Source organism: Rhinolophus hipposideros, assembly GCF_964194185.1.
Source record: "Rhinolophus hipposideros genome assembly, chromosome: 16".
In the NCBI taxonomy this organism is placed as follows: Eukaryota; Metazoa; Chordata; class Mammalia; order Chiroptera; family Rhinolophidae; genus Rhinolophus; species Rhinolophus hipposideros.
Genome location: NC_138062.1, coordinates 50,735,990 through 50,758,813, shown reverse-complemented (window position 1 = coordinate 50,758,813; position 22,824 = coordinate 50,735,990). Strand labels below are relative to the sequence as shown.

Sequence of the window (22,824 nt, the reverse complement as noted above, 5' to 3'; positions counted from 1 at the left end):
GGCCCAGAGTGGGGTTGGCTGTGTCTCACAGTGTCTCCCCCAGACCTAGAGTTGCTTGAGGCAAGTCCTGGGTCTGGGGGCTCTTGGGGACCCATGTCACCCCATATGGGCCAAGCAAATAGGGAGTAGTGCAAGGACCTAAATAAGCTCTGTAAGATGCCCCGGGATCACCCCAAACATGAACCAGAACTGTAGCTAAAGAGCTGCTTTGGTCACCCTGCCCCATTCAAGGTGGCTTCTGGAGACAGGGAGGTCTAGTTCTCAGCCTGGGTCTGTAGTTTGGCCCTGTGTGCCCTTAACCTCCACATCTGGAGATGGAATAATCACAGCCACCTGACTGAGACACAGGCATGCAGCCCGTACTCAGTGGGACCTTGTGCAACCCTGACACACACACCGTGGCCACTATTCCCACTGGGCTCAGAGTCTGAAGGGCAGGGTGACAGAATGTTCTAGAAGGAGCAGAGCTACACTCAGAAGAGAGCTCCCAGAGCTCATTTTCATCCTTTGGGGGTGGTGACATCCCCAGTGTTCAGGCCATAGTCACCAGGACTTGAGTGGCAGAGCCATTGGCCTTGGCAAATGCTTGTCACACGGTTGTGGGGAGGAGAACCTGACAGCCTCATTAAAAATGCTTATTCTTAGGAAGTTTGAGCAGATGAAACTTTACAGGCCAAAACATCTGACCAGTACCATCTGACCAATGAAAACAGCTCAAGTGACGTTGGCTGAACTATACAGCAAATGCCGCTTCAAAATTCTCACTGCCGTTAAAAAAGCTCTGATACAGTGATGCTGAGAAAGATGTAAAATTATAAAACAGCCTAACAAATAAAATCTACGTGTGGGCAGAGGTGGGTGGGGAAATGACCTGGAAGACAGAGGACATGCATTGATTTTCAACTTCGCTATTCAGAATTCCTACGATGAACACGTCGTATTTTATAATGTGGACAAATTTTCTCTTTAAAAAAATAAAAGGCCTTGTGAGGTCAGTGGGTGAGAGCAGGCATTGGTGTACACCCGATGGGGAGATTCAGGGTTGGCTCATCCACTATGACCAGCCCCCAGGGACTCTGGGTAAAGGTGGAAACAAGGATGACATGAGGATACTGTGTGTGCTGGGCAGTGACACAACCATGGGCTTCTGACCAGGAGGACAGCTCTCTGTCCCAGGTGTTAACACACAGGAAGCAGACCCTGCCTCAGCCCTGCCAGCTCCAGGAAGCCCCAAGGACCCAAAGCTCCCTGGTCCTGCCCCCCAAGCTGTGTGAGCCACGGCACCGCTCCCCTCCCCTAGCCTCATGGAACAGTCGGGGCTAGGGGGGTTACTGAAACAAGATCATTGAGGGAGGGACAAAGGAAGCAAATCACTAATTGACGGTCCTCCCCACCCCCTAAGCACCACGGCAGCCCTCTGCCCCTCGGCGCAGCCTGGGCACTTACCCTGTGGTTCCCCAACACGTAGAAGATATGGCCGAGGAGCACCAGGGAGCAGGCCGTGAGCCGGTTCAGGTCCTCTGCATTGGACATCTTCAGAGTTTCTCGCAGAAACCTCCTGCGTGAGGAAAAGACTGCGGCTCCATCAGAACGCCTTTGGGAGAGGAAGAGGCAGCCACGGCCTCATGGCCCTGGGCAGAGGCCGCCTGGTTGGGGGACAGAAGGTCTGGGCACACAGCAGGAAAAAACCACCCAGAGGGCCAGCCCAGGCCACCCGCCCTCTCCCGCACTCACTTGGCCTCGTTGTAGCGTCCCTGGAAGAAGGAGAAGAGCCCACGCACGTAGAAAGCCGCCGCTCGGAGGCAGTGTGAGCTGGGGGGGAAGGGAAGCATCACACCTTAGTGGGGTTCTTGGGAATGCAGGCTTACAAAAAGGGAGTGGATGGGGCGGGGGGGGGGGTGTGTGAGGTGCAGGAGTAACAGGGCAGCCAGGGGCCCCTCATGGGCACTGGCGTCAGCCTGGAGAGCAGAAAAAGCGTAAGGCAGCTGGGCAAGTGGCCCCCCCGCGGGCCACCTACCTGACAGGGAAGCTCTGGTCGGGGTTGATCCTCTCCAATAAGCTGTACAGCTGCGGAAGAAATGGCAGTTGGGGTCACTCTGCATTTCTAAACGTGAGGGAGTTCGGCTCCAAATAGGCTACCTAATTGACTAGGGCTGCCTGCAATGTTCTGATCCAAGCTGACAGCAGCATGCCCTCACCCCGAATCCCACGCCTCAGTGTCCTGCTGAGGGCAGGACCCGGGAGGACAGGTGAGGGAACTACAGGACACTGCACAGGCGGCTCACTTCCTTATACCCTCATGGGAATCATGCCTCTAGTGTGAAGGCTCTGGGGCAGGGGCCTCGTACCCAGTCTACCCTGCCCTGTGCCAGGTGAGGGGGTCAGGTCGCATGGGAACTGTCCAGTCCCAGATTTTCTATGGTCAGAGGGGCCTGGCCTGGACTGGCAAGGCAATAAGATGAGCCCACATGGGCCTGGTGGGATGGGTGTGGGGTTTCTCCAGAAGTGCAGGGACCTGGGAGGCTGACAGGGAGTGCTGTGACTGACGTTCTAGGTCCCCTCTGGCTGCCCTGTGGAGATTGCGCTGGTGCTGAGGTGGCTTCCGGTGCCCCCACAGCACCCCCAGGAGATAGACCGGGGGTGGGGGTGGGGGGACAAAGACACAGGGGAGCTGAGCTCCCTTCTGACCCACCAAGCGTGATCCACAGAGCACATGCCCTCAGATAACTGCCACTGCTTCCTGGCTGCCAAGCAGCCAAGGCTGGGCTTTCTGCTCCCTGTAGCGCAAAACATCCAAACCAACCCAGAAGCTGGGAGGTCAGCTAAGCTTTCTGTAGACAAGAGATGATGGTAGCCTGAACTAAAATGAAGGCCGTGCGGTGGAGAGAAGTGGATGGATCTGACAGACTCTGGAAGCAGAATCTCAGGGCTGAGCAGGGGAATCCCAGGGCTGAGGTGGGGTTGCAGGGCAACCTGGTGTGAGCGCACTTGTCCAGGGAAGTCAGACCCTGGGCACCCTCTCCCCACACCCCATGACCCTGAGTCTGGGGCATCAGGACAAGCTGGGGCCCAGTGCAGATGACTGCCGAGTTGCTGCTCTCCCGAAGGGAACCACGAGGCCTCACTGTTGTTCTACAACAGATAGCTTAGGGTAGAAGAAACTGGATGTGCTTGGGAGATTCAACAAAGCTTGGCTCATTTTCAATAGGGACAAGTGTGACTTGGCCAGGAACATTTCTGTTCCAGATGTGGCCTCCCCCAGCAACGCCGCACTCTAAGCGCAGATACGCTGGCGCTGCTGAGATGGCTGGTGCCCAGGACACTTCCCACCCCAGCCCCTGAATAAGAGTCGAAAGAAAGGATACCAAACATGAAGCATGTCACCTACTACCTCTTGGTGTCTATTTCCTTCCCGTATATACACACTCGCCAGGTTGGTCACGATGAAGGCCCACAGCTCCTGGTGGTTGGTGAGCTGGAACAGGGACACAGGGCGTTAGGGGCTGCTTACAGCACTGGAGCCACCCAAAAGCTCCCTGGTGGCTACTGTGGCACCTCCTATTCTCTTCCTCTCAGACACACACATCCCCGCCTCCTCCTAAACCCAACAACAGCAGAGCTGTTAGTTCTTTTCGCTATACAACTATCATCTGCGTTATGAGAAACTTAGGAAACAAAAGGAAACCAGCCGCCCTGATTCTACTCTCAGAACACATTCCATTTTTGTCTATTTTCTGCTTGTTTCTCAGGACTGAGACCTGGGCACCCCTCCTTCCACACCACGCCTGGCGACCCTGGGATCCTGTGCTCGCTGACCAGGACCGGCACATACCAGTCCTGGGGAGTTCCCTGCCAGGAGAGAGGCCAGAGACGCTGCCAATGGCCAGTGGTGGACGGAGTGTTGTCCCAGCTCTTCTTGGGGACTGAGAATGGCCAAGAGAGAGACTGAGCTGAGTGGCCCAAGCATTACGCAGACCGTGGTTCCCAGCGGGGCTGAGCGAGCACAGATGTGCAAGAGGTTGGGGTGTCTGGGGAGTGCAGACCACACCCACAGGCGAGGCCCAGGGAAACCCCTGATGCAGCAGAGACGTTCTGGTTCATCTGCTGTAGGACCCCAAAAGAAATGTGTTTGGGACCAGAGGAGTGGGGTCCTTCTCCTGGCTGCCCTGTTGCTCTGCCACTCTGGCCTGGCTGATGCGGGACTCCCGGGCACACACAATCAGTAGCAGCCACGGAGACAAGGGAGTCCAAGAGACCATGGGCCTGTGGTAACTGTAGGCAGCACGGGGTGGGTGTAGGGCTTCCTGGTAGCCTGAGCAGACCGGGGCCCAGGGCAGCAGGCATGAATGGAAGGTCCTGGAAGGCCGTGGGAGTAGGCACTGTCTACTCTTCAGACTCTGGTGTGCTGCCTGTACCCATAGCCACGTGGAGCACCTCGGAGGAAGAGAAATGCTGCCCGAGCCCAACCCTGGGAGTAAAGATGTCTGGAGGCTGGCATGAGAAGCAGAGCACAGCTCGCTGTCGTGACAGTCAGAACGCACATGACATGCCCAGTGACCTCGCCTGAGTCCTAGGGCTGCCCCCACACCCCATCTCTGCCTGGGGCCTCCCCAGGACTACCGGAAGGAAGCTGTCGCCAGCCTCCTTTTCCTGGGAGGACGTGGGCCCCAGGTGGGGATGTGCTTGTCTGGCCCTACTGCTAGGTGGGCAGAACTGAGAACTGCCACTGGGCTGTAAACGCCCAGGTCCGTAGACTCCGGGAAGACATGGCACCAGCCTTCTCCCAGGGCCCAATGGGGCCCCATCTGAGGCTAGGACACTCCCTAGCGGAGCTCCCTTCCCACCTGGCAGTCCCTCTGTCCTCTGCCCCCAGAGCACCCAGGTCGCAGAGCTGAGGCTGGGTTACAGCATACCCAGTTTCCTGTCTCAGCTCTGCCATGCGGCAGCTCTGGGGAGCTCCTAAACCCCTCAAGGGACTGCACCTTCAGCTATGACACAAGCCGTCGCCAGCCGGGTGGGCTACTGGGAGGGCTGGGAATAAGGAGTGAAAGCGGCAGAACAGGCAGTTGCACCAGCAGGCGCCAGGCTCTTCCTGGTGGCTGCCTTCCAGTTTAGCGGGGGAAGCCCCACCCCACGTGGACCGTGGGGCCCCTGCCCACAGCTATCCCTTGACAGGCTGTGCTTGTCCCCTTCTGAGCAGCACAGGACCTGCCGTGGAACATCCTGGACAAACAGTGGATCACTGCCACAGTCGGTATCAGGCTGAATGCTGCGGAGTCACCCGACGACCGCGGGTTTGCGCGGCAGCCATCCTCATCACAGCCCACGCCTGCCTCCTCACTGAGAAGCACCGCCCGCCCCACGCTGTGCGGGCGAGCACCTTACCCGCAGGGCTGTGGTGAACTGGGCTTCCGCGTTGTCCATGCAGTTGACGGAGACACAGTACAGGCCCTGGAAGAAGGAGGCGCTGAGGGCTGGAGGCCGCCCTGCTCGCCCAGAGCCGCACAGCCGCACCCCGAGGACCTGCGCGTGACTCTATGAGCCAGCCACCCTGAGCCTTTGCCCTGGCTCGGAGGCACAAAGCTGGCATGCTGAGTTATCCCCCCTCCCGGGACCTCCGTCAATTTGGACTCGACGTGCCTGTTGGAGTGAAGCCCACTGGGAATGCTCTGGATTCTACCTGGGGTGACAGCCACAGGGCTGCTCCCTGGAATGGGGTTGGGGTGGGCAGGCCCATGTACTCACCAGCAGCGTATGCAGCTGTGCCGCGTGGTTGGAGAAGAGCCGGGGTGACTGCTGGCATAGCTGGCAGACCTGGGAGATCTGCCAGAAAAAGAGCATGCCCAGCGTCATGCCCAGCGTCACCGAGGACCCGGGGTCCACATCCCGCCTGCCCTAACTCAGCACCAAGTTCCATGGACGTGCCCGTCATGAGGGCAAAGGGCAGCCAGGACCTCCTTGAAGACAGTGACCCTTGTCCATGATCCGCCCTCTCCTCCCTTTCCAATGTCTCGGCTGTCAGCACCTTTGCCCGGCTCAAGACCTTGTGCCCTCTCAGGAAGATGGGCAGCAGGGGTGTCATGGGGGGGGCAGGAAGGAGATGGCCATCAGGGGGCGTCTAGTCCCCAGACCCCACATTCCTTGGGCATGTGAACGGTTAGGAAAAGGGCCACGGATGTCTGCGTCAGACTGTTTGATCAGCTGTGCCCATGCAGGGTCCCAAACAGCCACGGTACAGTGAAATGACACAGAAGGACGTCCTGACAACACGCATCGGGCAAATGTACATCCTCTCGCACGGTGACTCCTGAGACCCACCCACCCACCCACCCCGCGAGTGGGGCCCCGGCGGCCTCACCTCTTGCAGCGCAGTGGCCTTGTGTCCTGTGACGAGCCTGCACATGATGATGTGCTCCAGCAGGATCACTTGGAAGGACGACAGGATGGGGCTGCAGTCGAGCACTGGGGGCAACAGGGCAGTTAGCGCTCGGCTGCGGCTGGAGAACCTGACGGCGCCAACCAGCACGCCGACCCCTCTCTCCCGGGTCTGAGCCTACCTGCTCTGCTGGGCAGGCACCAGCCCGGCACCCAGCCTGTCACGTGACTTGGGCCCACACCTGAGTGAGGGGTTCATCTCCCTGTCCAGGTGGGAAGACGGGCTCCCAGCAGGTTCTGGGGACCAGAGTGTTCTAAAAGCAAGACCTTCCCGGAGGGACCTGTTTCCCACCCTCACCCACCACGATCCAGCCTCATGTTCAGGAACACTCCCGATGCCATGGGTTCAAAAAATGTTGATGTTGCCCGGAAAAATAAGATGGTGTAACAGCATCAGGTAGCAGTGAGGGAACCCGGTTCTTGGCTCCCCAAGCAGCTGTCCTCACATTGGCACCAGACAGCACAGCCCTTTCCCAACTAGGCTGGAGGGAATGAACTGCGATCCCTAAGGGCTCTGTTTCTCTGGCCGAGGGCTGCTCTCCCAGCAGCATTGATGAGGGCACAGGGAGTGGGTGAGCAGGTTAACAGGTGACAGGGACATCGAACCAGGGCTCTGAGTGCCTGCCTGTCAAAGGTCCCTGGTCCCACTGGCTGGATTAGTCAAGCGTCCAGAAGAACCCACTACCTCCCAGGTACATGCTGTTAGTCAGCAAGAACCAAGTTCCACCTCGGTCTCACCCTGGGCACAATCCACGTGACAACACTGATAATAGCAGTCATGACCTGTGTCAGCTGAGTACTGTTGTCTCAGCAGGCCCCGATGGGACCTCACCGTCACAGCCATCTTGTGCAGTAGAGGAGACAGGACAGAGACGGCACAAGGCCCCTGGCCAGGGACCAAGGGTCAAGCCCAGGCCTGGCCTGCTCTGCCCCAACCCTAGGTCACCCCTATGTGCCAACTGGGGTAACAAGACCCACAGGGCAGGGACTCATGAGGACCACTAGGCACTGCAGTCCTTCTGGGTTTTTCAGGCCCAGAACAGAGGGGGCAGTTGGGCTGCCCATCGGGGGGCACTGTGGCCATGCAACCCACCCAACCCAACTTACTCTTGAGCTTTTCCAGCTGCATGAGGGCCTTGTCTGTGTACTTCTGGGCCTTCTCCAGGTAGCCAGCCTGCATGGAGTGCATCACGGTCACCTGGCGACAAGACCAGATGGTGGCGGTCACTGGGGCCCTCTCCTCGCCTGCTTGGCCCCCAGCCTCGGCCCCAGACTCACCAGGTAGACGAGCACACACATGTGCTCCTTGGGCAGCCAGTGGAAGAGGTCAGCAGGATTACTGGGCAGGATCTCGTCATCGTGCAGCGTGGAGATGGTCTGGATACACTGCTGCAGCTGTTTCAAGCATGGCTTCACGCTCTTCACCTGCAGCACGCGGACGACAATGCACACCTGAGCACGTGCTCACTCCCACGTGCCAGCTCACCAGCCCGTTCTTCCCAGGAGCTTCCACCATGCCCACCACCTACAGGAAGCCCTCCTCCAGATGGATCAGTAGGCTCTCAGTGGGTCACTTGTGGCCTGAGGCTCAGCCACTGCCCAGTGCTGGGCCCAACACCAAGGTCTGGGAGAGGCCTGGCCAAAGACCCTGCATGAGCCATGTTTCTTCCCTCCTGCAGTGACCCTACGAGCGCAGGACAGGGCTGGGGGAGCTAACAGTAACCCTCGGGGGTGGGAAGTGGCCTCCTGGACCCAGGAATCCTGCAGGCACCGTGGCTCAGACTGGCCTCGGGGCACTGGGAAGCCCTGTTCCAAGGCCCCACAGGACATCTCCGCAGCCATTAGCACCCCATGAGTCTACTCAGTGTTCCTATACACTGAGTGCGGCCTTTGGCCCAACAGGCAAAGGGCGGCACGGCAGGTGAAAAGAGGCCTGCCAGGGGCTCCACCGCCGCCTCCTAGCACATGAGAGGCGCAGCCTGTGGCGGGGTAGGATGAGGTGGAGGGGGCTGCACCCCCAAAGGCTGAGACGTTCACCCCTAGTCAGTACAGCAACTCCTCAACCACATGGGGATTAAGGACTTTAGTCTCAGACACAGCTGAGCCCGTCAGTCCCCACTCAAACCCCACAAAGCTCTCAGCAGCTGGGGGTGGTGGACAGACTCTGGCTTGAACACCTGCTATGTCATCAGGCAGCTTGCCAGAACCCTCACCATTTATTCTCATGGATTCCCCATGCTGCCCTTAGAGACCTTCAACTGCTCACGCACCGGTGAATGCGTGAGGCCATGACTAACCCCGCCACGAGGGCAGACCATCCTCGGAGTGACCTCTGCCTGCAGGGTCACAGCACTCATGCCAGCGCATGACAGGGTATGCAGAGGACCTAAACCCTGAATGAGGGACTCTTTGCGACAACAGAGCAGGTTTACCGGCCTGAGCCCCCGGGGGAGGCATTACACACCTGCCCGGCATCCAGGTAGTGAGTCACCTGGAGCACCAGAAAGAAGACGCGCAGAGACTCCTTCTGGATGGGGTTCCCCTGCCAGTTCTCCACAATCTGCCCACAGAGGCTCAGCAGCGGGTGGACTTCCTGCAACTTACGCTCCATCAGCAACAGCTGGGGAAGGAGAGGCGCAGGCGCTGGGGTCCCCTCACGGGGCACCGGGCCACCATCTGCCCACCCACCCACCCACCAGGGGACTGCTGGCACATGCAGACAGGCTGCAAAACTGAGCTGGAACTCGGGTCCAGGCTGCTCCTTCCTTGGCACAAGCCCCACAGCCTCGAATCCGAGTCCCACCCCCGAACCCAGCCGGGGCGCAGGGCCCTCACTCTTGTGGCTGCCTCCTGTGCTTAAGGGTCCGGGTGCCCAAAGGGCTGCACCGCAGTGAGTGGTGCCACACCAGCCCCGCCCTGTTCAGCCTCAACTTACCATCCCTTTGCTGAGCAGGAACAGCGCCCTGGAAGAGAGAGAGGGTCAGTCTGTGAGGCCCAGGTGCCTCCTGGAATGACTGTGCCACCTGAACATTCACAGAGCCTAACAAGCCACTGCTAGGAATGGTTAAGCAGATGACAGCAGCTCCCAGTGGCCCCCGATGATGCTGGTTTTATTTATGAGACTGTTCTTTGTCCTAGCTGACTTTCTTTACTTTTTTGGCCTAACTTAGACACTCATTTGGCTCAAAAGCCCAGAAGGCACAGATGGGTGCTCTGAAAGCACAGAGGGGCAGGGTTTAGGATGGCAAGTCTGCCATCACCTCACCCTCGCTGACACAGGTCAGGGTGCTTCATTGGTGGACAGCACAGGGTGGGAGGGCGGGCGAGTGCGCAGGATTGGGAATCTGAACCCAAACCCGTGCCTCACAGTGGCCCCTCGGTGCCTCCCTTTCCTCGCCTGTGGCTAGCTGAGCCCCCTCAGCTTCTCCTGAGCACGTAGCGGGTGAAATCTGGGAGAGCCCCAGCCGCACCCCCTGCGGCAGGCAGCAAGGCCAGATTTCCATCGTCTCTCTTAAACCTTTCTGCACTTTCTAAATGCGTGGGCGCTGCTGTCATCATCGACAAATGTCATACAATGGGCATGTTAAAAAGTTTAGGAAACAGCTAAAACAATGCGGGAGGAAGCAGGGGAGGCAGCCGCTGCCTTTAGGAACAGCTGTGGTCATGCAGGGCCCACAGACCCCAGCTCAGTGTGTTCAGCATCTCAGTGTCTGTCCTGCCAGCCTTGGCAGAGCCCGTGTGCGGCGGCCGACACCCCATCAAGTGGGCACCGTCCTGCCCGTTTTAGAGAACGAGGAGACTGAGGTGGGGAGGTCAGTCACACCGCTCGCGAGACTTGTGCTCTAGGCCACCACACCATTCCCCGTTGTGACCTCATGGTGTGGACACACTAGGTTTACGTGCTCGCTGCGCAACCACTGAATCCTCAGGTTTGGATCTTCAGATCCAGGTTCCCACGTTGTCACACAGGAAGCACTTGCTTGGAGGCCCTACATCGATGTTGGAGGGTCTGGGCCAGGAGACCTGCAGGCCCTGTGCCCTGGGGGAGCCCACCGAGAACCTGCCCGTGGTGGCACAGCAGCCTATCTAGGGCCACACTTGAGTGAACTTGCAGTGTGCAGCCACGCCTGGGCCCTGCAAGACGTGTCACCATGGACCCAGTGACGGCTGCGGCATGAGCGGGCCAGGAAGGACAAGGAATGGGAGGCCAGATTGTGGGACAACTACCACCTCAGGGCAGGGTGACCAAGGGAGGAGGACAGCCCGTGGAAAGCCGTGTGGCCCCACATGGGCACTTGTAAGTCTAGAGCTCAGAGAATGGAGTTGGGGACCGTTCTGCCCCAGCAACTCCATGGGATAAGCTCAGCTCTGTGAAACAGAACTTTCCAGAACCCCAACACACACAACAGAATAAAAGCACTGTTGCCTTTTCTTTGACGGGAAAAAGAGACAGACGAGAGGCCTTCACAGAGAGTGCACAGTGAGGCGCTTATGGCCTCTAACCCCTCCCCCCCAACTCAGGGCATGAATCGACAGACGGTCTAAGCAGTTTTGTGCACAGCATGAACCTATGTGCCTTCTTTTACACAAACGCCTGCCTCTGTCTGCTGTCGCGCATTTCAAGTTCCTTGGCACGCGGTGAGCGGCACTGGAGTTGCCTGAGGTGCTGCGAAGCAGGCCGCACACGCCTTTCGCAGGCACCATCCCTGCATCCGCGCCACAAACGGGATCAGCCCAGCGAATCCTATGAACACTTTTTATTTCAGGAGATACCAGACAGTGCAGGTGCCAATCGTGCTGAGAATGCCGCCTGCCCCTCACCCTCACAGGCAACTCTCCCACTTCCAGAATCCATGGGGAAAAGGCATCTGGTGCTGCTTGAATTTGTGCTTCTCTTACTAGGTGTGCGGTGACACTATTTCACGCTGCAATGCCAACTCTTATTTGTTGTCCAGGATCAAGAGGGCTGAGCTCTTTCCAAGTAAGACAGCGTGTGGGAAGAGGGTGCCTACCGTGTGTACTCGGATCCCACCACGCGGGCGTACTCGGCTCCCACGCCCAGCAGGTCACAGGCCGACACCAGGTCCTTCTCAAGGGTGTGCAGTTGCTGAAAAGGAGGGAGAGCAATGACCTCGCTTCCAAACTGCTTGCTTACAGTACCCAGCACCTGACCTCAGTGCTCTGTTGGTGAGTGAAACTCAACCTCCTCACCCATCAAAACTGCCTCAGTGTCAGTTGTGAGCTCAATTAACCAAACCATGACATCGTTAGCTGCTTTGGGTACAGACCTGCTCGGCCTCACGTACATCCTCTAAGCTTAACGGTGCGCAGAGCCAGCAGTTAACACTCACAGGCATCGACGCCCAGGGCTGCACGAGCGTGTCTGTGTGCTTTGCAGGACGCCCTCAGAGGCCAGTCACTGGGGGAAGCCAGACGGGCCCCAAACAAGGAGGGACTCCTTCAGGGGAAAGTGTCTGCGGGAGTTTCAAACCCAGAAGTCTTAACGGGCTCAGAGGAAGCGACACCAGTGGGGCCTCGCTCGCGCCTGCGCTCCCAGGACCACGCAGCACCCTCCAACTCTGTGACCTGAGGCGTGTGCCTCACTGCCTGACCCGACTCCTATCTGCCAACGGACAAAGCATGCGTGGAGGAATTTAAGGAGACAGTGCTGTGTGGGGCAGCAGCAAGCCAGGAGGAAGGACACGGAAGCGCCGGCTGGGTGAGCTCTTCCCACTAGGGACCCTGAGAGCCGCAGCCTCCTGGGATGAGGGGCTCCTGCAGAGGGCAGGGAGTGGTAGCCGAGGGCCCACACCCTGCATGCACAGGCAGGTGATGAAACTTTGTCAGGGAGGGTGGGCTAGAGGTGGTGTGGAGGGCCGGCTGGGTCAGGGACAGGAGAAGCTGGAGGCCGACAGTAAGGGGGAGATGCACCCAGGACAGAAGAGGTACCCCTCACGGTGGTGCAGGAGTTACACCCCAAGCCTTCAGGCCCAATCGCTACCACCAGGAAGGTCCATACCTGAGCATTTCAGAGCGCTGGGACCAGGACACTAGCTACATCTAGGGAACTGAAGGGAGATTGGGGCGGGGGGACCACGTGGAGCCCAGGTAAGGCTGCGCCCCAGCAGCCCTGCAAGGGCTTGACTCAGGCATTCAGTGCCCAACAGACAGCCCCTTGGAATCCCAGTGCGGCTCTTAAAAAACATAGTGGGCTTCTGGCAAGAAATGCTTCCCACATTTAAATGAACACAGGCCAAAGGGAGCAGTAGGAGGGACAGGAATGCAATGACACGCTCCGAGTCGGCCCCCCAGGAGACGGGCACTCCCACCAATCACCCTGACGCTGAGTGCGAGGCCAAGCTAGCGACAGTGTAGAGGACAGAGGCTGCAGGGGACTTATGAGCAGGCTACAGAACCGTCCCTGTGCCTCTAGCCACTTGCTGCGGCAGCCTCAGCAGGGCCTGTGTATCCTGCAGTCTGCCTTTACGGGTACCCCGGAGGGCGTGCCCCAAGGTCACGGCTCCCCCGCCCCCCCACGGTACTCACCGCTAGCTGGAAGAGCAGGCGACAGTGCCAGTACGGGGTCTGCTGGGAGATTTGGATTGCTTTCCGCAGCAGGGGCTTTGCTGCATCGACAGAATTCTGAAAGGAAAGTCAGGTTTGGGGAGGAAAAGAGACAAGCCGGCAGGCAGGCTGCATTCCTTCACGCCCACCAAAGGACGCGTGGGTGGCTGATTTACTTTTATTCAGAGAAGAAAAGATATTTTATTGGACTCACTGGCTGGGAAGTTTTTACATTGCTCTTAAAATAACCCATTCTGAAAGGAGCGTTAGTTTAAAATCTTGAACAGTTACGTTGGATGACAACTGCCATTTTTCTTATTCTGCACCAAGAGGGACGGGCCAGGGCTGTGAAGGACACACTCCCTGCCGCCCAGGGAGCCGCACACGCAGCTGCTCAAAGTGAGGAAGGGCGATTTTCAGCCACACTTGAGATCAGGAACCAGATGACAAAGATAAACTATCAATATAGGGCCTGGTTCCGGAACTAATCTTCTTTCGCCTAGGAATAAGGCTGTTTTCCAGGAAAGTATTAGAAAAAGATTCTGCTGGCCCTTCTGAGCAGGTGACCACCCACGACCATGCCATGCCAGGGTGAGGGAGGTAGGAAAGAAGCAGGAAATGTTAAAAGCCGGAAGGGAGTCCACTCGTGAGAACACCCATTCACCATCGTGCCTTCACTAGCAAGACAGGAACTTGGTGCTCAGAAACCTTCATAGGTTCTTACCTCTTGACAGTATAATTCAGACAAAAGACTGGCTGCTTCAAATTTAACATCTTCAAACTGTGGGATCTAGTGACATCCGGTTAAGGAAGTACAGATGCCACAAAAAGGTCAGTTGAAAAGGAATAAAGAATGGGGTTCTCACGCTGCAGAGGCTCGCCAGTCAGGCGCATCCCACCTGCTCTGAAACCCCAAGTTCACATATTCCCCCGAAATCCCTGAGCTTGCTGCGGGCCAGGTATGGAGCTCGATGCTGGAGCACCAACAGGAGCATGGCACCAAGGGAGCCCCTGGTCTGAAGGGGCAGCCTCAGCCGAGCAGGATTCTCCAAGTGGTCAGTGGGGCAAGGCCTAAACCCACCCAGTGCATCATAGCAGAGGTTCAACTTTGTAACACAGTCTTTTTATTTCAATGGAGTATTTCTTAAAGGGAATGGTACCAGGAAAAAGGATACTTGCTGTGATATCAACCACTGAAAGAGAAAGAGAAAAGGATTAATTCTCAGCCAAATGCTTGGCACGTGCTCACTGGCTCCATTTTAGGGTTTACACAGGTTGTCCTGTCACAAAGACTGCAGGTGTTCAGTTAAGCAGGTAGGTGGCCTGTGGGCTCATTTTACCTCTAATCCAGCCACCAGAGCACACCTGAGGAAGAGGGGATGAGCACTTGCTTCCCTATTGACAGGGGCTTCCGGTTGGTTGGTTCCGCTCGGCTCCTGAATCAGAGTTAGAGCCCCTCCCACTAGGGCCGCAATGCTTCGGAAGGGGGAAGGATTGAAGAGGGGCCCCTCCCACAGCAAATCATGCCACGAGGAAATCAATTACAACTGGAAAGTGGGTTTGGGGTATCCGTCCTTTCTGGAGAAGTAGCATTTAAAAGCTGCTTGGAAATGAGCCAAGTGAGCCTGAGGGGAGGTAGGAGGACTCCGGAAGAACCGGTGTGGGCATTGCCTGGCCGGGAGCGTGGGGACCATTCTAAGACCTGAGCTCCCCCTCCCCCTGCTGGCACACCTGCGGGACGTGCTTCAGACAGTGACACACTCCCCCACTTGTGGACGGCTGTGCCATGGAGTTCCACGTTGTGACAGGAGGCAGTGAGCTCCGGGGCCAATCCATTGCACCAACCACACTGACCAGTCTGTCAGAACTTCCAGGACTCAAGCATTCACCTGACACTGTTTCTGCTGACCCACTTGTCCCCCAGACATTCTCGTCTTGGTGGCTGTTGGAAGGCAGATCTGAAAACCCTGACTTGCCATCTCTGTGGGAGATCAGCATGAGGCTGGGGACGTCTGGGGCTGAGCCTGCTAAGAGTGGGTGCCCTGCGCTCCTACTCAAAGGGGGAGTAAGAGGTGCTCCAGGCAGAGAAGAGCCTGGGAAAGGGCAGAAGACCGGGGAGATGAGACAGGAAGGGGTGTCTGTGCCACTCAGGGGCAGTAGTGACTGCAGACTGCAATGCTTCAAGGTCCCCCATGGAGACTGACCTAATCAGAGGCATGAAACAAAAGCACCCAATGAGATCTGATTTTAAGAGCACCCTAGATGCAGCAAAAAGAATTCAAAGAGAGGAGGAGGGGAGACGGGGGGGGGGGGGGGGGGAGCCAGAGGCTGGAGGCTCCACGGGCTGCGGGCTGGGAAGGAGGGCAGGGAGAGGGGCCACTGAAACCTGGGGGGCATCCTTGGAGCTAGAGAGGCCTGGGGGGCAAGAGTGAGTGGTGGACAAGGCAGTCACCAAAGAGGCGGGGAAAGACTTAGAGCTGCCTCCTACACCAGCTGCCTGAGGGGGCCGGGGAAGGAGGATAGGGAGGGGGAGACGGGAGAGGGAGCCAGTGAGAGAGGGAGAGCACAAGTGCTAAGTGCCACTGGGCTCCTGACTCACACACATGCACATAAGTCCACGCCAAAGGCACTCTGTAGCCAGCCAATGTGCCCCCTCCCAAAGCCCCTCTGCAGCAGGCTCAGTCGGGCTCAGGGGCTCAGAGGGCAGGGCCAGAGGTGGGGCTCCACAGCTGGAGGCTGTCTACAGGGACAGTGAAGACCAGCCCAGCTCCAGCCACACGTGTGTGATGTCATGAAGTTGATAATCACAAAAGCTGGCGCTTGCTTTCTGCAGGAGCCGTTCCTCCCCACAGGGAAGGGCAGTCCAGCAAGAGAAGTTCCCGAAGGCCACCAACTGGGAGGAAATACAGGATAACATGGAAGAAACTGTGTGACTGAAGAGTTGGGCTAGGGACATGCTAAGATCTGGCCCAACCGATATTGTGAGGTTCTGCCACTCAATCTCCGCAGGCAAAACGTACCTGGGGCAAGGCTGGAGGGGAGCTCTCCAGCAAGAGGACAGGGTGAACAAAGAAAAGGCGGACACACACAAGAGGATGCGGTTGGCAATGGGGACGGAAGAGCTGGATCCTAGTGGCCTCCAGCGACCATTCAAAGGCCACAACCTTCCTCCACTGTTTCGTGCATGTGCTGAGGCCCCCACTTTAAACACACACGGGGGACATTAGATGAAGCCCCACGATGCGTTCTGTAGGGTGGATGTTGAAGAAAATTTGCCTTCATTGGTTGATGGGAGCTTTTGTCTATCAGCCTTTATCTGTTCCTGCATGTGAGGTGATTTCTGTGCTGTGATCAGGGGTTGAGTCAATTCCCCCTTTGGTCTCATTCTCCTGAACAGGGGAGACACGAGATGAGGTCGCTTTTCTGTCTGTGCTGTGAGGTGACGGTTAGCTAGCTTAGGGTTAAAGAAATTCTTGATCAGGGGTTGAGAGAATTCCCTCCTTGTTCTGTCTGTTTCACCCACATCAGGAGATGAAGCAAAGAAGTAGCCAAGTTATATCCGGGCGACATGACAGGCACGTGGTCAGGCTTTGGAAGGCCTTGGGCTGAGGGTCCCAAGCAAGAACAGTAGATATTGCTTATCCGGATGAATTGGCCCTTCGGCCGGATAAGCAATATATTTCCTTTTTTTATCATTGACTGCCGGACCCTCCCGGAACTGGCCATTCCCGGAGGGGGAGGCACGAACAAGAAACTTGGCTCCAAGGTATATCGGAGAAAACACAGAAGACAGACCTCAGTTGGCAGTGTTATTAATTATTGTTTCATCATTTGGTCATTTGTCATTGATTTCTCATCATTCTAACCTTTTGAAGACTTCCAGCAACATGCGGCTTACGACACAAGGGGATGTCCTGACTCCCAGCCGCTAACCTGTTGAGCTGGTTCCCCGCCTCTCCAGTGTTGTTCCCCACGGTTAGCCTTCTTGAGAACTTGCTAGCATCTAGAATACTTATCTGCAGCTTGCAGCTGACAACATCAGAAGACGTCCTAACTTCTAACAACAACAACAGCAGCAACAGTCTTCAGATTGTTAACACCTTGAAAACTTATCTGCAGCTTGCAGCTTACAGCATCAGAAGACGCCTTGACTTCTAACAACAACAAAGACCACAACAACAACATTTTTGGGAACTAGCAAGCAGCGGGGTGGGAGACGCCTGAGTTTCTCTCAGCTACAGACCTGGCAAGGTTCTGATTTATGACTTTTCCGGTGTTGTTCTCCCCTAGTTTGGCGAGCTTTTGGCATCTACTGTAATAGTTACTATCCTATAGAGCTTACAACTGCTTTTGGATACTCCTTGCTGATGTTACAGTTATTGTAAGTTACAGTTAACGTATACAGTTCTTTGTGTATTTAGCCAAGTGATTTTTGATCAACAGTAAACATATATTGGGATCTCTTCAACTTCTATGTATGTATACTCCTTTGAGGTGACATTGTTATCGATGTATACAGTTTAGTCTTAACCACCTTTATTTTCTGACATTAGTGCAGTCTATTAATTGCCTTTGACTTTTACTATTGTATACTGCTAACTGGATTGAGTAAATAAAGATTGCTAAATAAATTGATTTAGATATTGCTAAACAAATAATCAATTAACCCCTCTAGTATGCTCCTTCTCCTTCTTTACCTGCTCGTCATTACACGTCCCCAGTGCCTGGAATGGGCTGACACACAGAAGGTGCTTGGGAAACATTTGTCTCACGAACAGGGACTTCATCTAGCAACACCAGGAAATGCGAGCTTCCTTATGTGCACATGGCCACAGAACTGAGGCATACGCCTTCCAAACACAAAGACCTTACTCCTAAATGGCACCAGACAGCTCCCTGTCCTCAAATGTCACTGCTTTGTGTCCAGGCATCAGCACTGGTGACACTTTGAGGCATCCCCCACGATGACCCACTCCCAAAGCTGGAAGCCACAAGAACTGGCCCCATGTCAGGGCAATCCAGTCACTTACCTAGGATTGTCAATCAGACACCAATCAAATGAATTTGTTTTTGTAACTTTTTAACGCTTACAACATAAAATCACAAATCAGAAATATATAGGGGCGGCCGGTGGCTCAGGTGGTTGGAGTGCGTGCTCCTAACGCCCAGGTCACCGGTTCAATTCCTACCTGGGCCAGTGAGCTGCTGCCCTGTACAGCTAAGATTGTGAACAATGTTTCGACCTGTGGCTGGGCTGCCATGGGCTGCCATGAGCGCCTGGCCACCAGAGTGAGTGGCCAGCAGCCAGTGTGAGCAGCCGGCTGCCTCAGCTGGATGAAGCGCAATGCTCATAATACCAACACGGGCCAGGGAGCTACGTCCTCCACAACTACCCACAACTACGATAGAGAACAACGGCTTAAATGGGGGGGGGGGAGAATATTACAGACTTCAGGAAATAGCTCCATCTCACAAATAGAGTACCACAGTTGCTACCTTACTCAAAGTTGCTACATCATCCCCCAGTATGCTTTACTTTACAAAAACACATTACAAAATAGCTTTGTTTCCTTCTTTATGCTGGCAAAGCAGCCAAAGGAGAGCCCCTGTGCTGCCTGGAGGCCCGCAGGTGCAGGAAAGGCTGTGAACAACCTACCAGAAGTTCCTGGGGTCGCTTTGGGGTTCTCAAGGAAAGCAAGGGTCACTGCAGTTACCCTGCAGGGTGGAAGGGCATCGATTAGCACACTTCTCATGCTTAGAGGATTCAGTCCAGTACTAAGAGCATTTTAAGGCTTCTTTGTTCCTTGAAACCAAAGTCACTTTTTAAAAAGATCGCCTCCTTCTGCTGTGTGACCATGGCTACAAGCGTCCCCCTTTCAGCGTGTCATCAGCAAGTTGGAAGTAGTCCCCACCTTGTGGGTTTGCTGAGGATCCAGTGAGACAATGAGAAGCACGAATGTGTGGCCTGGCACGGGAAGGTGCCAACAATACTATGGTAATTCCCAGGCAGGGACCAGAAAAATCGGGGGTTGGAGAGGAGACAAGTTGGTGAACCCATGAAGTGGTGGTTCCTGAACAGATTCCACATCCTGAAGCCAGAGACTCAAGAGAGTAAGAGGGAGGAAACTGGAAAGAAAACGATGAGGAAGCACAGATCACTTTTCCATGAAAATGCTTAACACCAAGGTCTGCAAATGCAGCTTCTGCACAAGGTTCTGCTCCAGGATGTCCTAGACGATGGGGCATGCCACATTCGTGATCTTGAAGAATGGGATAAAGAGAAATGGGATCAAAAATAAGAAAGTTAAAGGGGAATGTGCAAAATCCTGAAATGGAACTGTCTGCTTGAAAGACAGTGAAAATAAAAACAAAGACTAAAAATTCACAAAGGAATAGATGTGCAGCAAAAGGAAAGAAAAATGAAATGGAAAGGAAGACAATCTGACAGATACTGCAGAAACAGCTTCACAAATTCTCTAGCCAAAAGATTTCTGAGTAAAGCGACATCCTTTACAATCACAAACTATTTCCTCAAGGAGTCTCAAAGCAGCCAAGAATACCAACACCACCGACATCACTGCCAAAACCATAATCAAAGAAGGAAGGCTCTCAGATCAAGTGTCCTGTCATGGGGATGAGACAGCCAGCAGGGACCCCGAGGGTCTGCAGAGGCAGGTCCCATTGAGACCAATGGCTTTGTCCTCAATAAAGCCGCCGCCGAGGGAAAGGAAACATACCCTCCACAGGAGTACTTAACAGACGATTCTCTCAGAATCATCTTTAAGAATGAATGAAGCAGACGGGCAAGTATATTATGTATTCCTTCTAGGAATCTTACAAATGCAGTTGAGGAGGCAGTGAGAAACTGACATTAAGCAGATAGAGGGGTAAATAATCTAGCCTTATATAAAAAATATGTGATTACCAAGGAGGTTAGCATCTCTCAGACACAAAGCAAAAGACAATGAGAATAACAGGGAAGCTGAACGTAGTAGTAAGTTTAAGGGCCAGTTAAAAGTTTATCCATAGCACTTACAAGTCAGAGAAATCAGTTCAGAAAAGAACAGTAGGAGGAATGATCAAGGAGAAAATCATCACAAAATACTTGAGAGTTATTTGCCTTCTCTAAAAAAAATTTTTTTGTTACTCTGGGTTGGTTCCCTGCAAAGAAATTAGAACCTCTCTGGTATTTACTCTTCAGGACTAGAAACTACTAGCAAGTCACTTCTAAAAGGAGAACATTTTATGATTCTTTATCAAGTGAGTCTGGGAAGGAAAAGAATAAAAGTTCACAGTTGCCTGATTTGGGAAAAACGCACAATTAATAAAGAACGAAGATTACAGGTAGCATGCGTGTGTGGAGAAATCTGAACAAATTCCTAGCTAGGGATGTAACCAAGTGAAAAGGGATCTGCAGGTGTGACATCAGCGTGAGCTACAGAGAGAACCCTGTGGCCTGTGGAAGACCCCACGAGATCCAGAGTTCTGTAAAAACAAGGGAAAGCAATTCAAAAGGACAAGCGTTTAAAATTAGGGGTCCAAAAGCCAAGTGGCTACAAGGAAGTGATCTGAGGCATGGCTGTGAGCAAGCAAGGAAGTGATCTGCGGCATGGGCCTCGACAGCACAGCGCTTACTGGGCAAAATGGAACGATACATAGTGACTAGGAACCGTTGTTAGAAACGACTCTGGAGACAATGGAAGGGAGGTGGCAGGATTCATTGTTTATCTAGAGAGGGGAGAACTTCAGGACAGGGGCATCTACTGAAGGCACTGGGCTTCCGGCCCTGGGAGTCACAGCCTACGGCACCCCATGCCCAAGGAAGCCTTGTGCTTCATTTGCTCTCAGCCCCACCACCGCCTGAGACAAGCCGGTCACGGATAACTGACAGCTCCTGCAGTCCTTGGGATCCACCTGCCAACCTGAGCGAGTCTCCAGTCTCACTTCCTTCACCCCATGTAGGGCTCTGCTCAAATGTCACTCTCACAAATAGAAACTCCCTCACTACCTCTGCCAAAAAGAACTCCCCATCAACTCCATCTCTTCTCCCTGGTCCCTATTTTTCATGGTTCCTCTATCACTGCCTAACCTCTTCCTACATATTCATGATTTGCCTTCCTCACTAAAAAATAAGCTTATACAGGCAGGGACTGTTTTAGTCATTGCTGATTCCCAGCATCTAGAATAGGGCTTGGCATCTGGTGTGAGCTGAATAACTCTTTGTGGAATGAATGAAGAAATGAAACTTCACAAAAACAGTAATAACTTAATTTTCTGGCAAAGAACTTGGGGATCTTGAGCCTAGGTTTGAACCCAGTTTTGTTAATAACTTGCTGTGTTGCTTTGAGCAAATCGCTTTACCTCTCTGGGCCCGTAATGCCTCGCTCCTGAAACAAGGAAGCTGATTAAGCAAGGATTAAAGTCCCCTTCCAACTCTTTACCGTCTAAAAAATGAAGACCTGGTGTCCTCCGGAAAGCAATTTGTTACCAGGGCCAGGTGGGTTCAGATTTCCTTTAGATCAATACATTTTTTAAATCTAAGTTGATTCTAGTCAAGAAGTCTTTTCTTTAAGCAGAATAAAAAAGCAAATGGTAAATGGAGACACACTCTGATATTACTCAGTGTTGCTGTAAAAAGAAACAACTCCACAGCCAAAATGGGCAGCATGACAGCCACATTCCCACATTTTTTGAAGCACCAAGATCTCCCGAGTCAAGATGGGGTGGGGAGGTGGAAGGGAGACCTGCCTTCTGAAGGGGATGGACAAGTGGATGGTGGAAGGGAAAGAAGTCACGGGTGGATACAGAGAAAGCAGGAGCTGCGGCGAGATCCCCTCCCTGCCCACGGAGCCACCGGTCCCGGAATCCAGCCCTCCCTGTGTCCCGCCTCCTTAGGACCGACCCTGGCTCTGGGCCTCTGCCTCCCACTTGTCACTCCCCTCATCTCTGATGGGGGGACAATACCCTCCAGACACTTCTCAGACTTCCCAGCCGAGGGAGGGGATGCTTCCCTAGGTTTCCTGAGACCCGACTTCAGATTCCCAAGGGATGCTTGGGCTGTCACGTCGGCCCTCCCCTATCCCGAGCCACTTCAGGAGGGAGCGTTCAGGCTGATCCTCCTGGGGCTGCGCCCTGAGAAGCTGGAAGCGGCAAGACCCACGGGCCGATGTGGGAACGTCCCCACATGAGCCAAACTGGTCATCGCCTGAAAACCTGAAGAATTGGGGGGACCCTGTTGCTCCTCAGAAGAGCGAGGTTCTGGACCCTGTCTGTCACCAGAGACATTAAATGACGTAAGGGGCGAGGCCCTGGGGTCCCCTGAGAAGCCGGCGGCTTTGGGGTCCTGACGCTCGCGCGGAAGCCGCACCCGGGGTACCCGAGGAGCGGCCCAGGTGGACCTCGCCCGTCGGGGTCGCGGCCCGTCAGCCCAGGCTCCGCAGGGAGCCCGCGCCTCCTCCTCTCTCGCGGCCCGGCCCGCGGCTCACCGCCTTCTCCAGGTGGCTGCGCGCCTGCTCGCTGTTCTTGGTGTGGTGGTAGAGCACGGAGCCGAGCTGCAGGTGCGTGCGGGCCTCGATGCGCTGCGGCGGCTTGAAAGGGAACACGGCCTGCAGGCAGTGCACGCACAGGCGGATCTTGGGCGGGCTGGACGTGCGGAAGTGCTCGGCGAAGCCCAGAAGCGCCAAGTACCACGACTCCGCCGCCTCGGCCTGCGCCGCCTGGGCCGCCGCCGCCTGGGCCGCTGCCGCCGCCTGGGCCGCCATTTTGGCCTCCACAACAACAAGCCGTAGCCACAGGGAGGCGGAAGCAGGCGCACGGGGCGGGGCT

At 55.2% G+C, this 22,824-nt stretch overlaps 1 protein-coding gene across 6 annotated transcripts in view; it reads right to left on the bottom strand.

Annotated features, from left to right (window-relative positions):
• The window catches only part of MAU2 (MAU2 sister chromatid cohesion factor), a gene marked incomplete at its 5' end in the record, with an annotated part of 28,353 nt that extends 5,593 nt beyond the window's left edge, over positions 1-22,760 (bottom strand). For 2 of the 6 annotated variants that reach the window (XM_081075635.1, XM_081075638.1), the window contains 16 exons: positions 1,447-1,558; positions 1,735-1,812; positions 2,018-2,067; positions 3,389-3,475; positions 5,386-5,451; positions 5,746-5,823; positions 6,359-6,462; positions 7,543-7,633; positions 7,714-7,860; positions 8,900-9,055; positions 9,371-9,398; positions 11,448-11,542; positions 12,982-13,077; positions 13,724-13,789; positions 14,175-14,192; positions 22,485-22,760. In XM_081075635.1, the coding sequence (XP_080931761.1) occupies positions 1,447-1,558; positions 1,735-1,812; positions 2,018-2,067; positions 3,389-3,475; positions 5,386-5,451; positions 5,746-5,823; positions 6,359-6,462; positions 7,543-7,633; positions 7,714-7,860; positions 8,900-9,055; positions 9,371-9,398; positions 11,448-11,542; positions 12,982-13,077; positions 13,724-13,789; positions 14,175-14,192; positions 22,485-22,760 (1,548 nt within the window). Of the gene's footprint in view, positions 1-1,446; positions 1,647-1,734; positions 1,813-2,017; positions 2,068-3,384; positions 3,476-5,385; positions 5,452-5,745; positions 5,824-6,358; positions 6,463-7,542; positions 7,634-7,713; positions 7,861-8,899; positions 9,056-9,370; positions 9,399-11,447; positions 11,543-12,981; positions 13,078-13,723; positions 13,790-14,174; positions 14,193-22,484 lie in introns of those variants that run through there. The other 4 variants (XR_013995052.1, XR_013995053.1, XM_081075636.1 and 1 more) reach the window with 4 other exon arrangements.
• Positions 22,761-22,824: the final 64 nt, after the last annotated feature.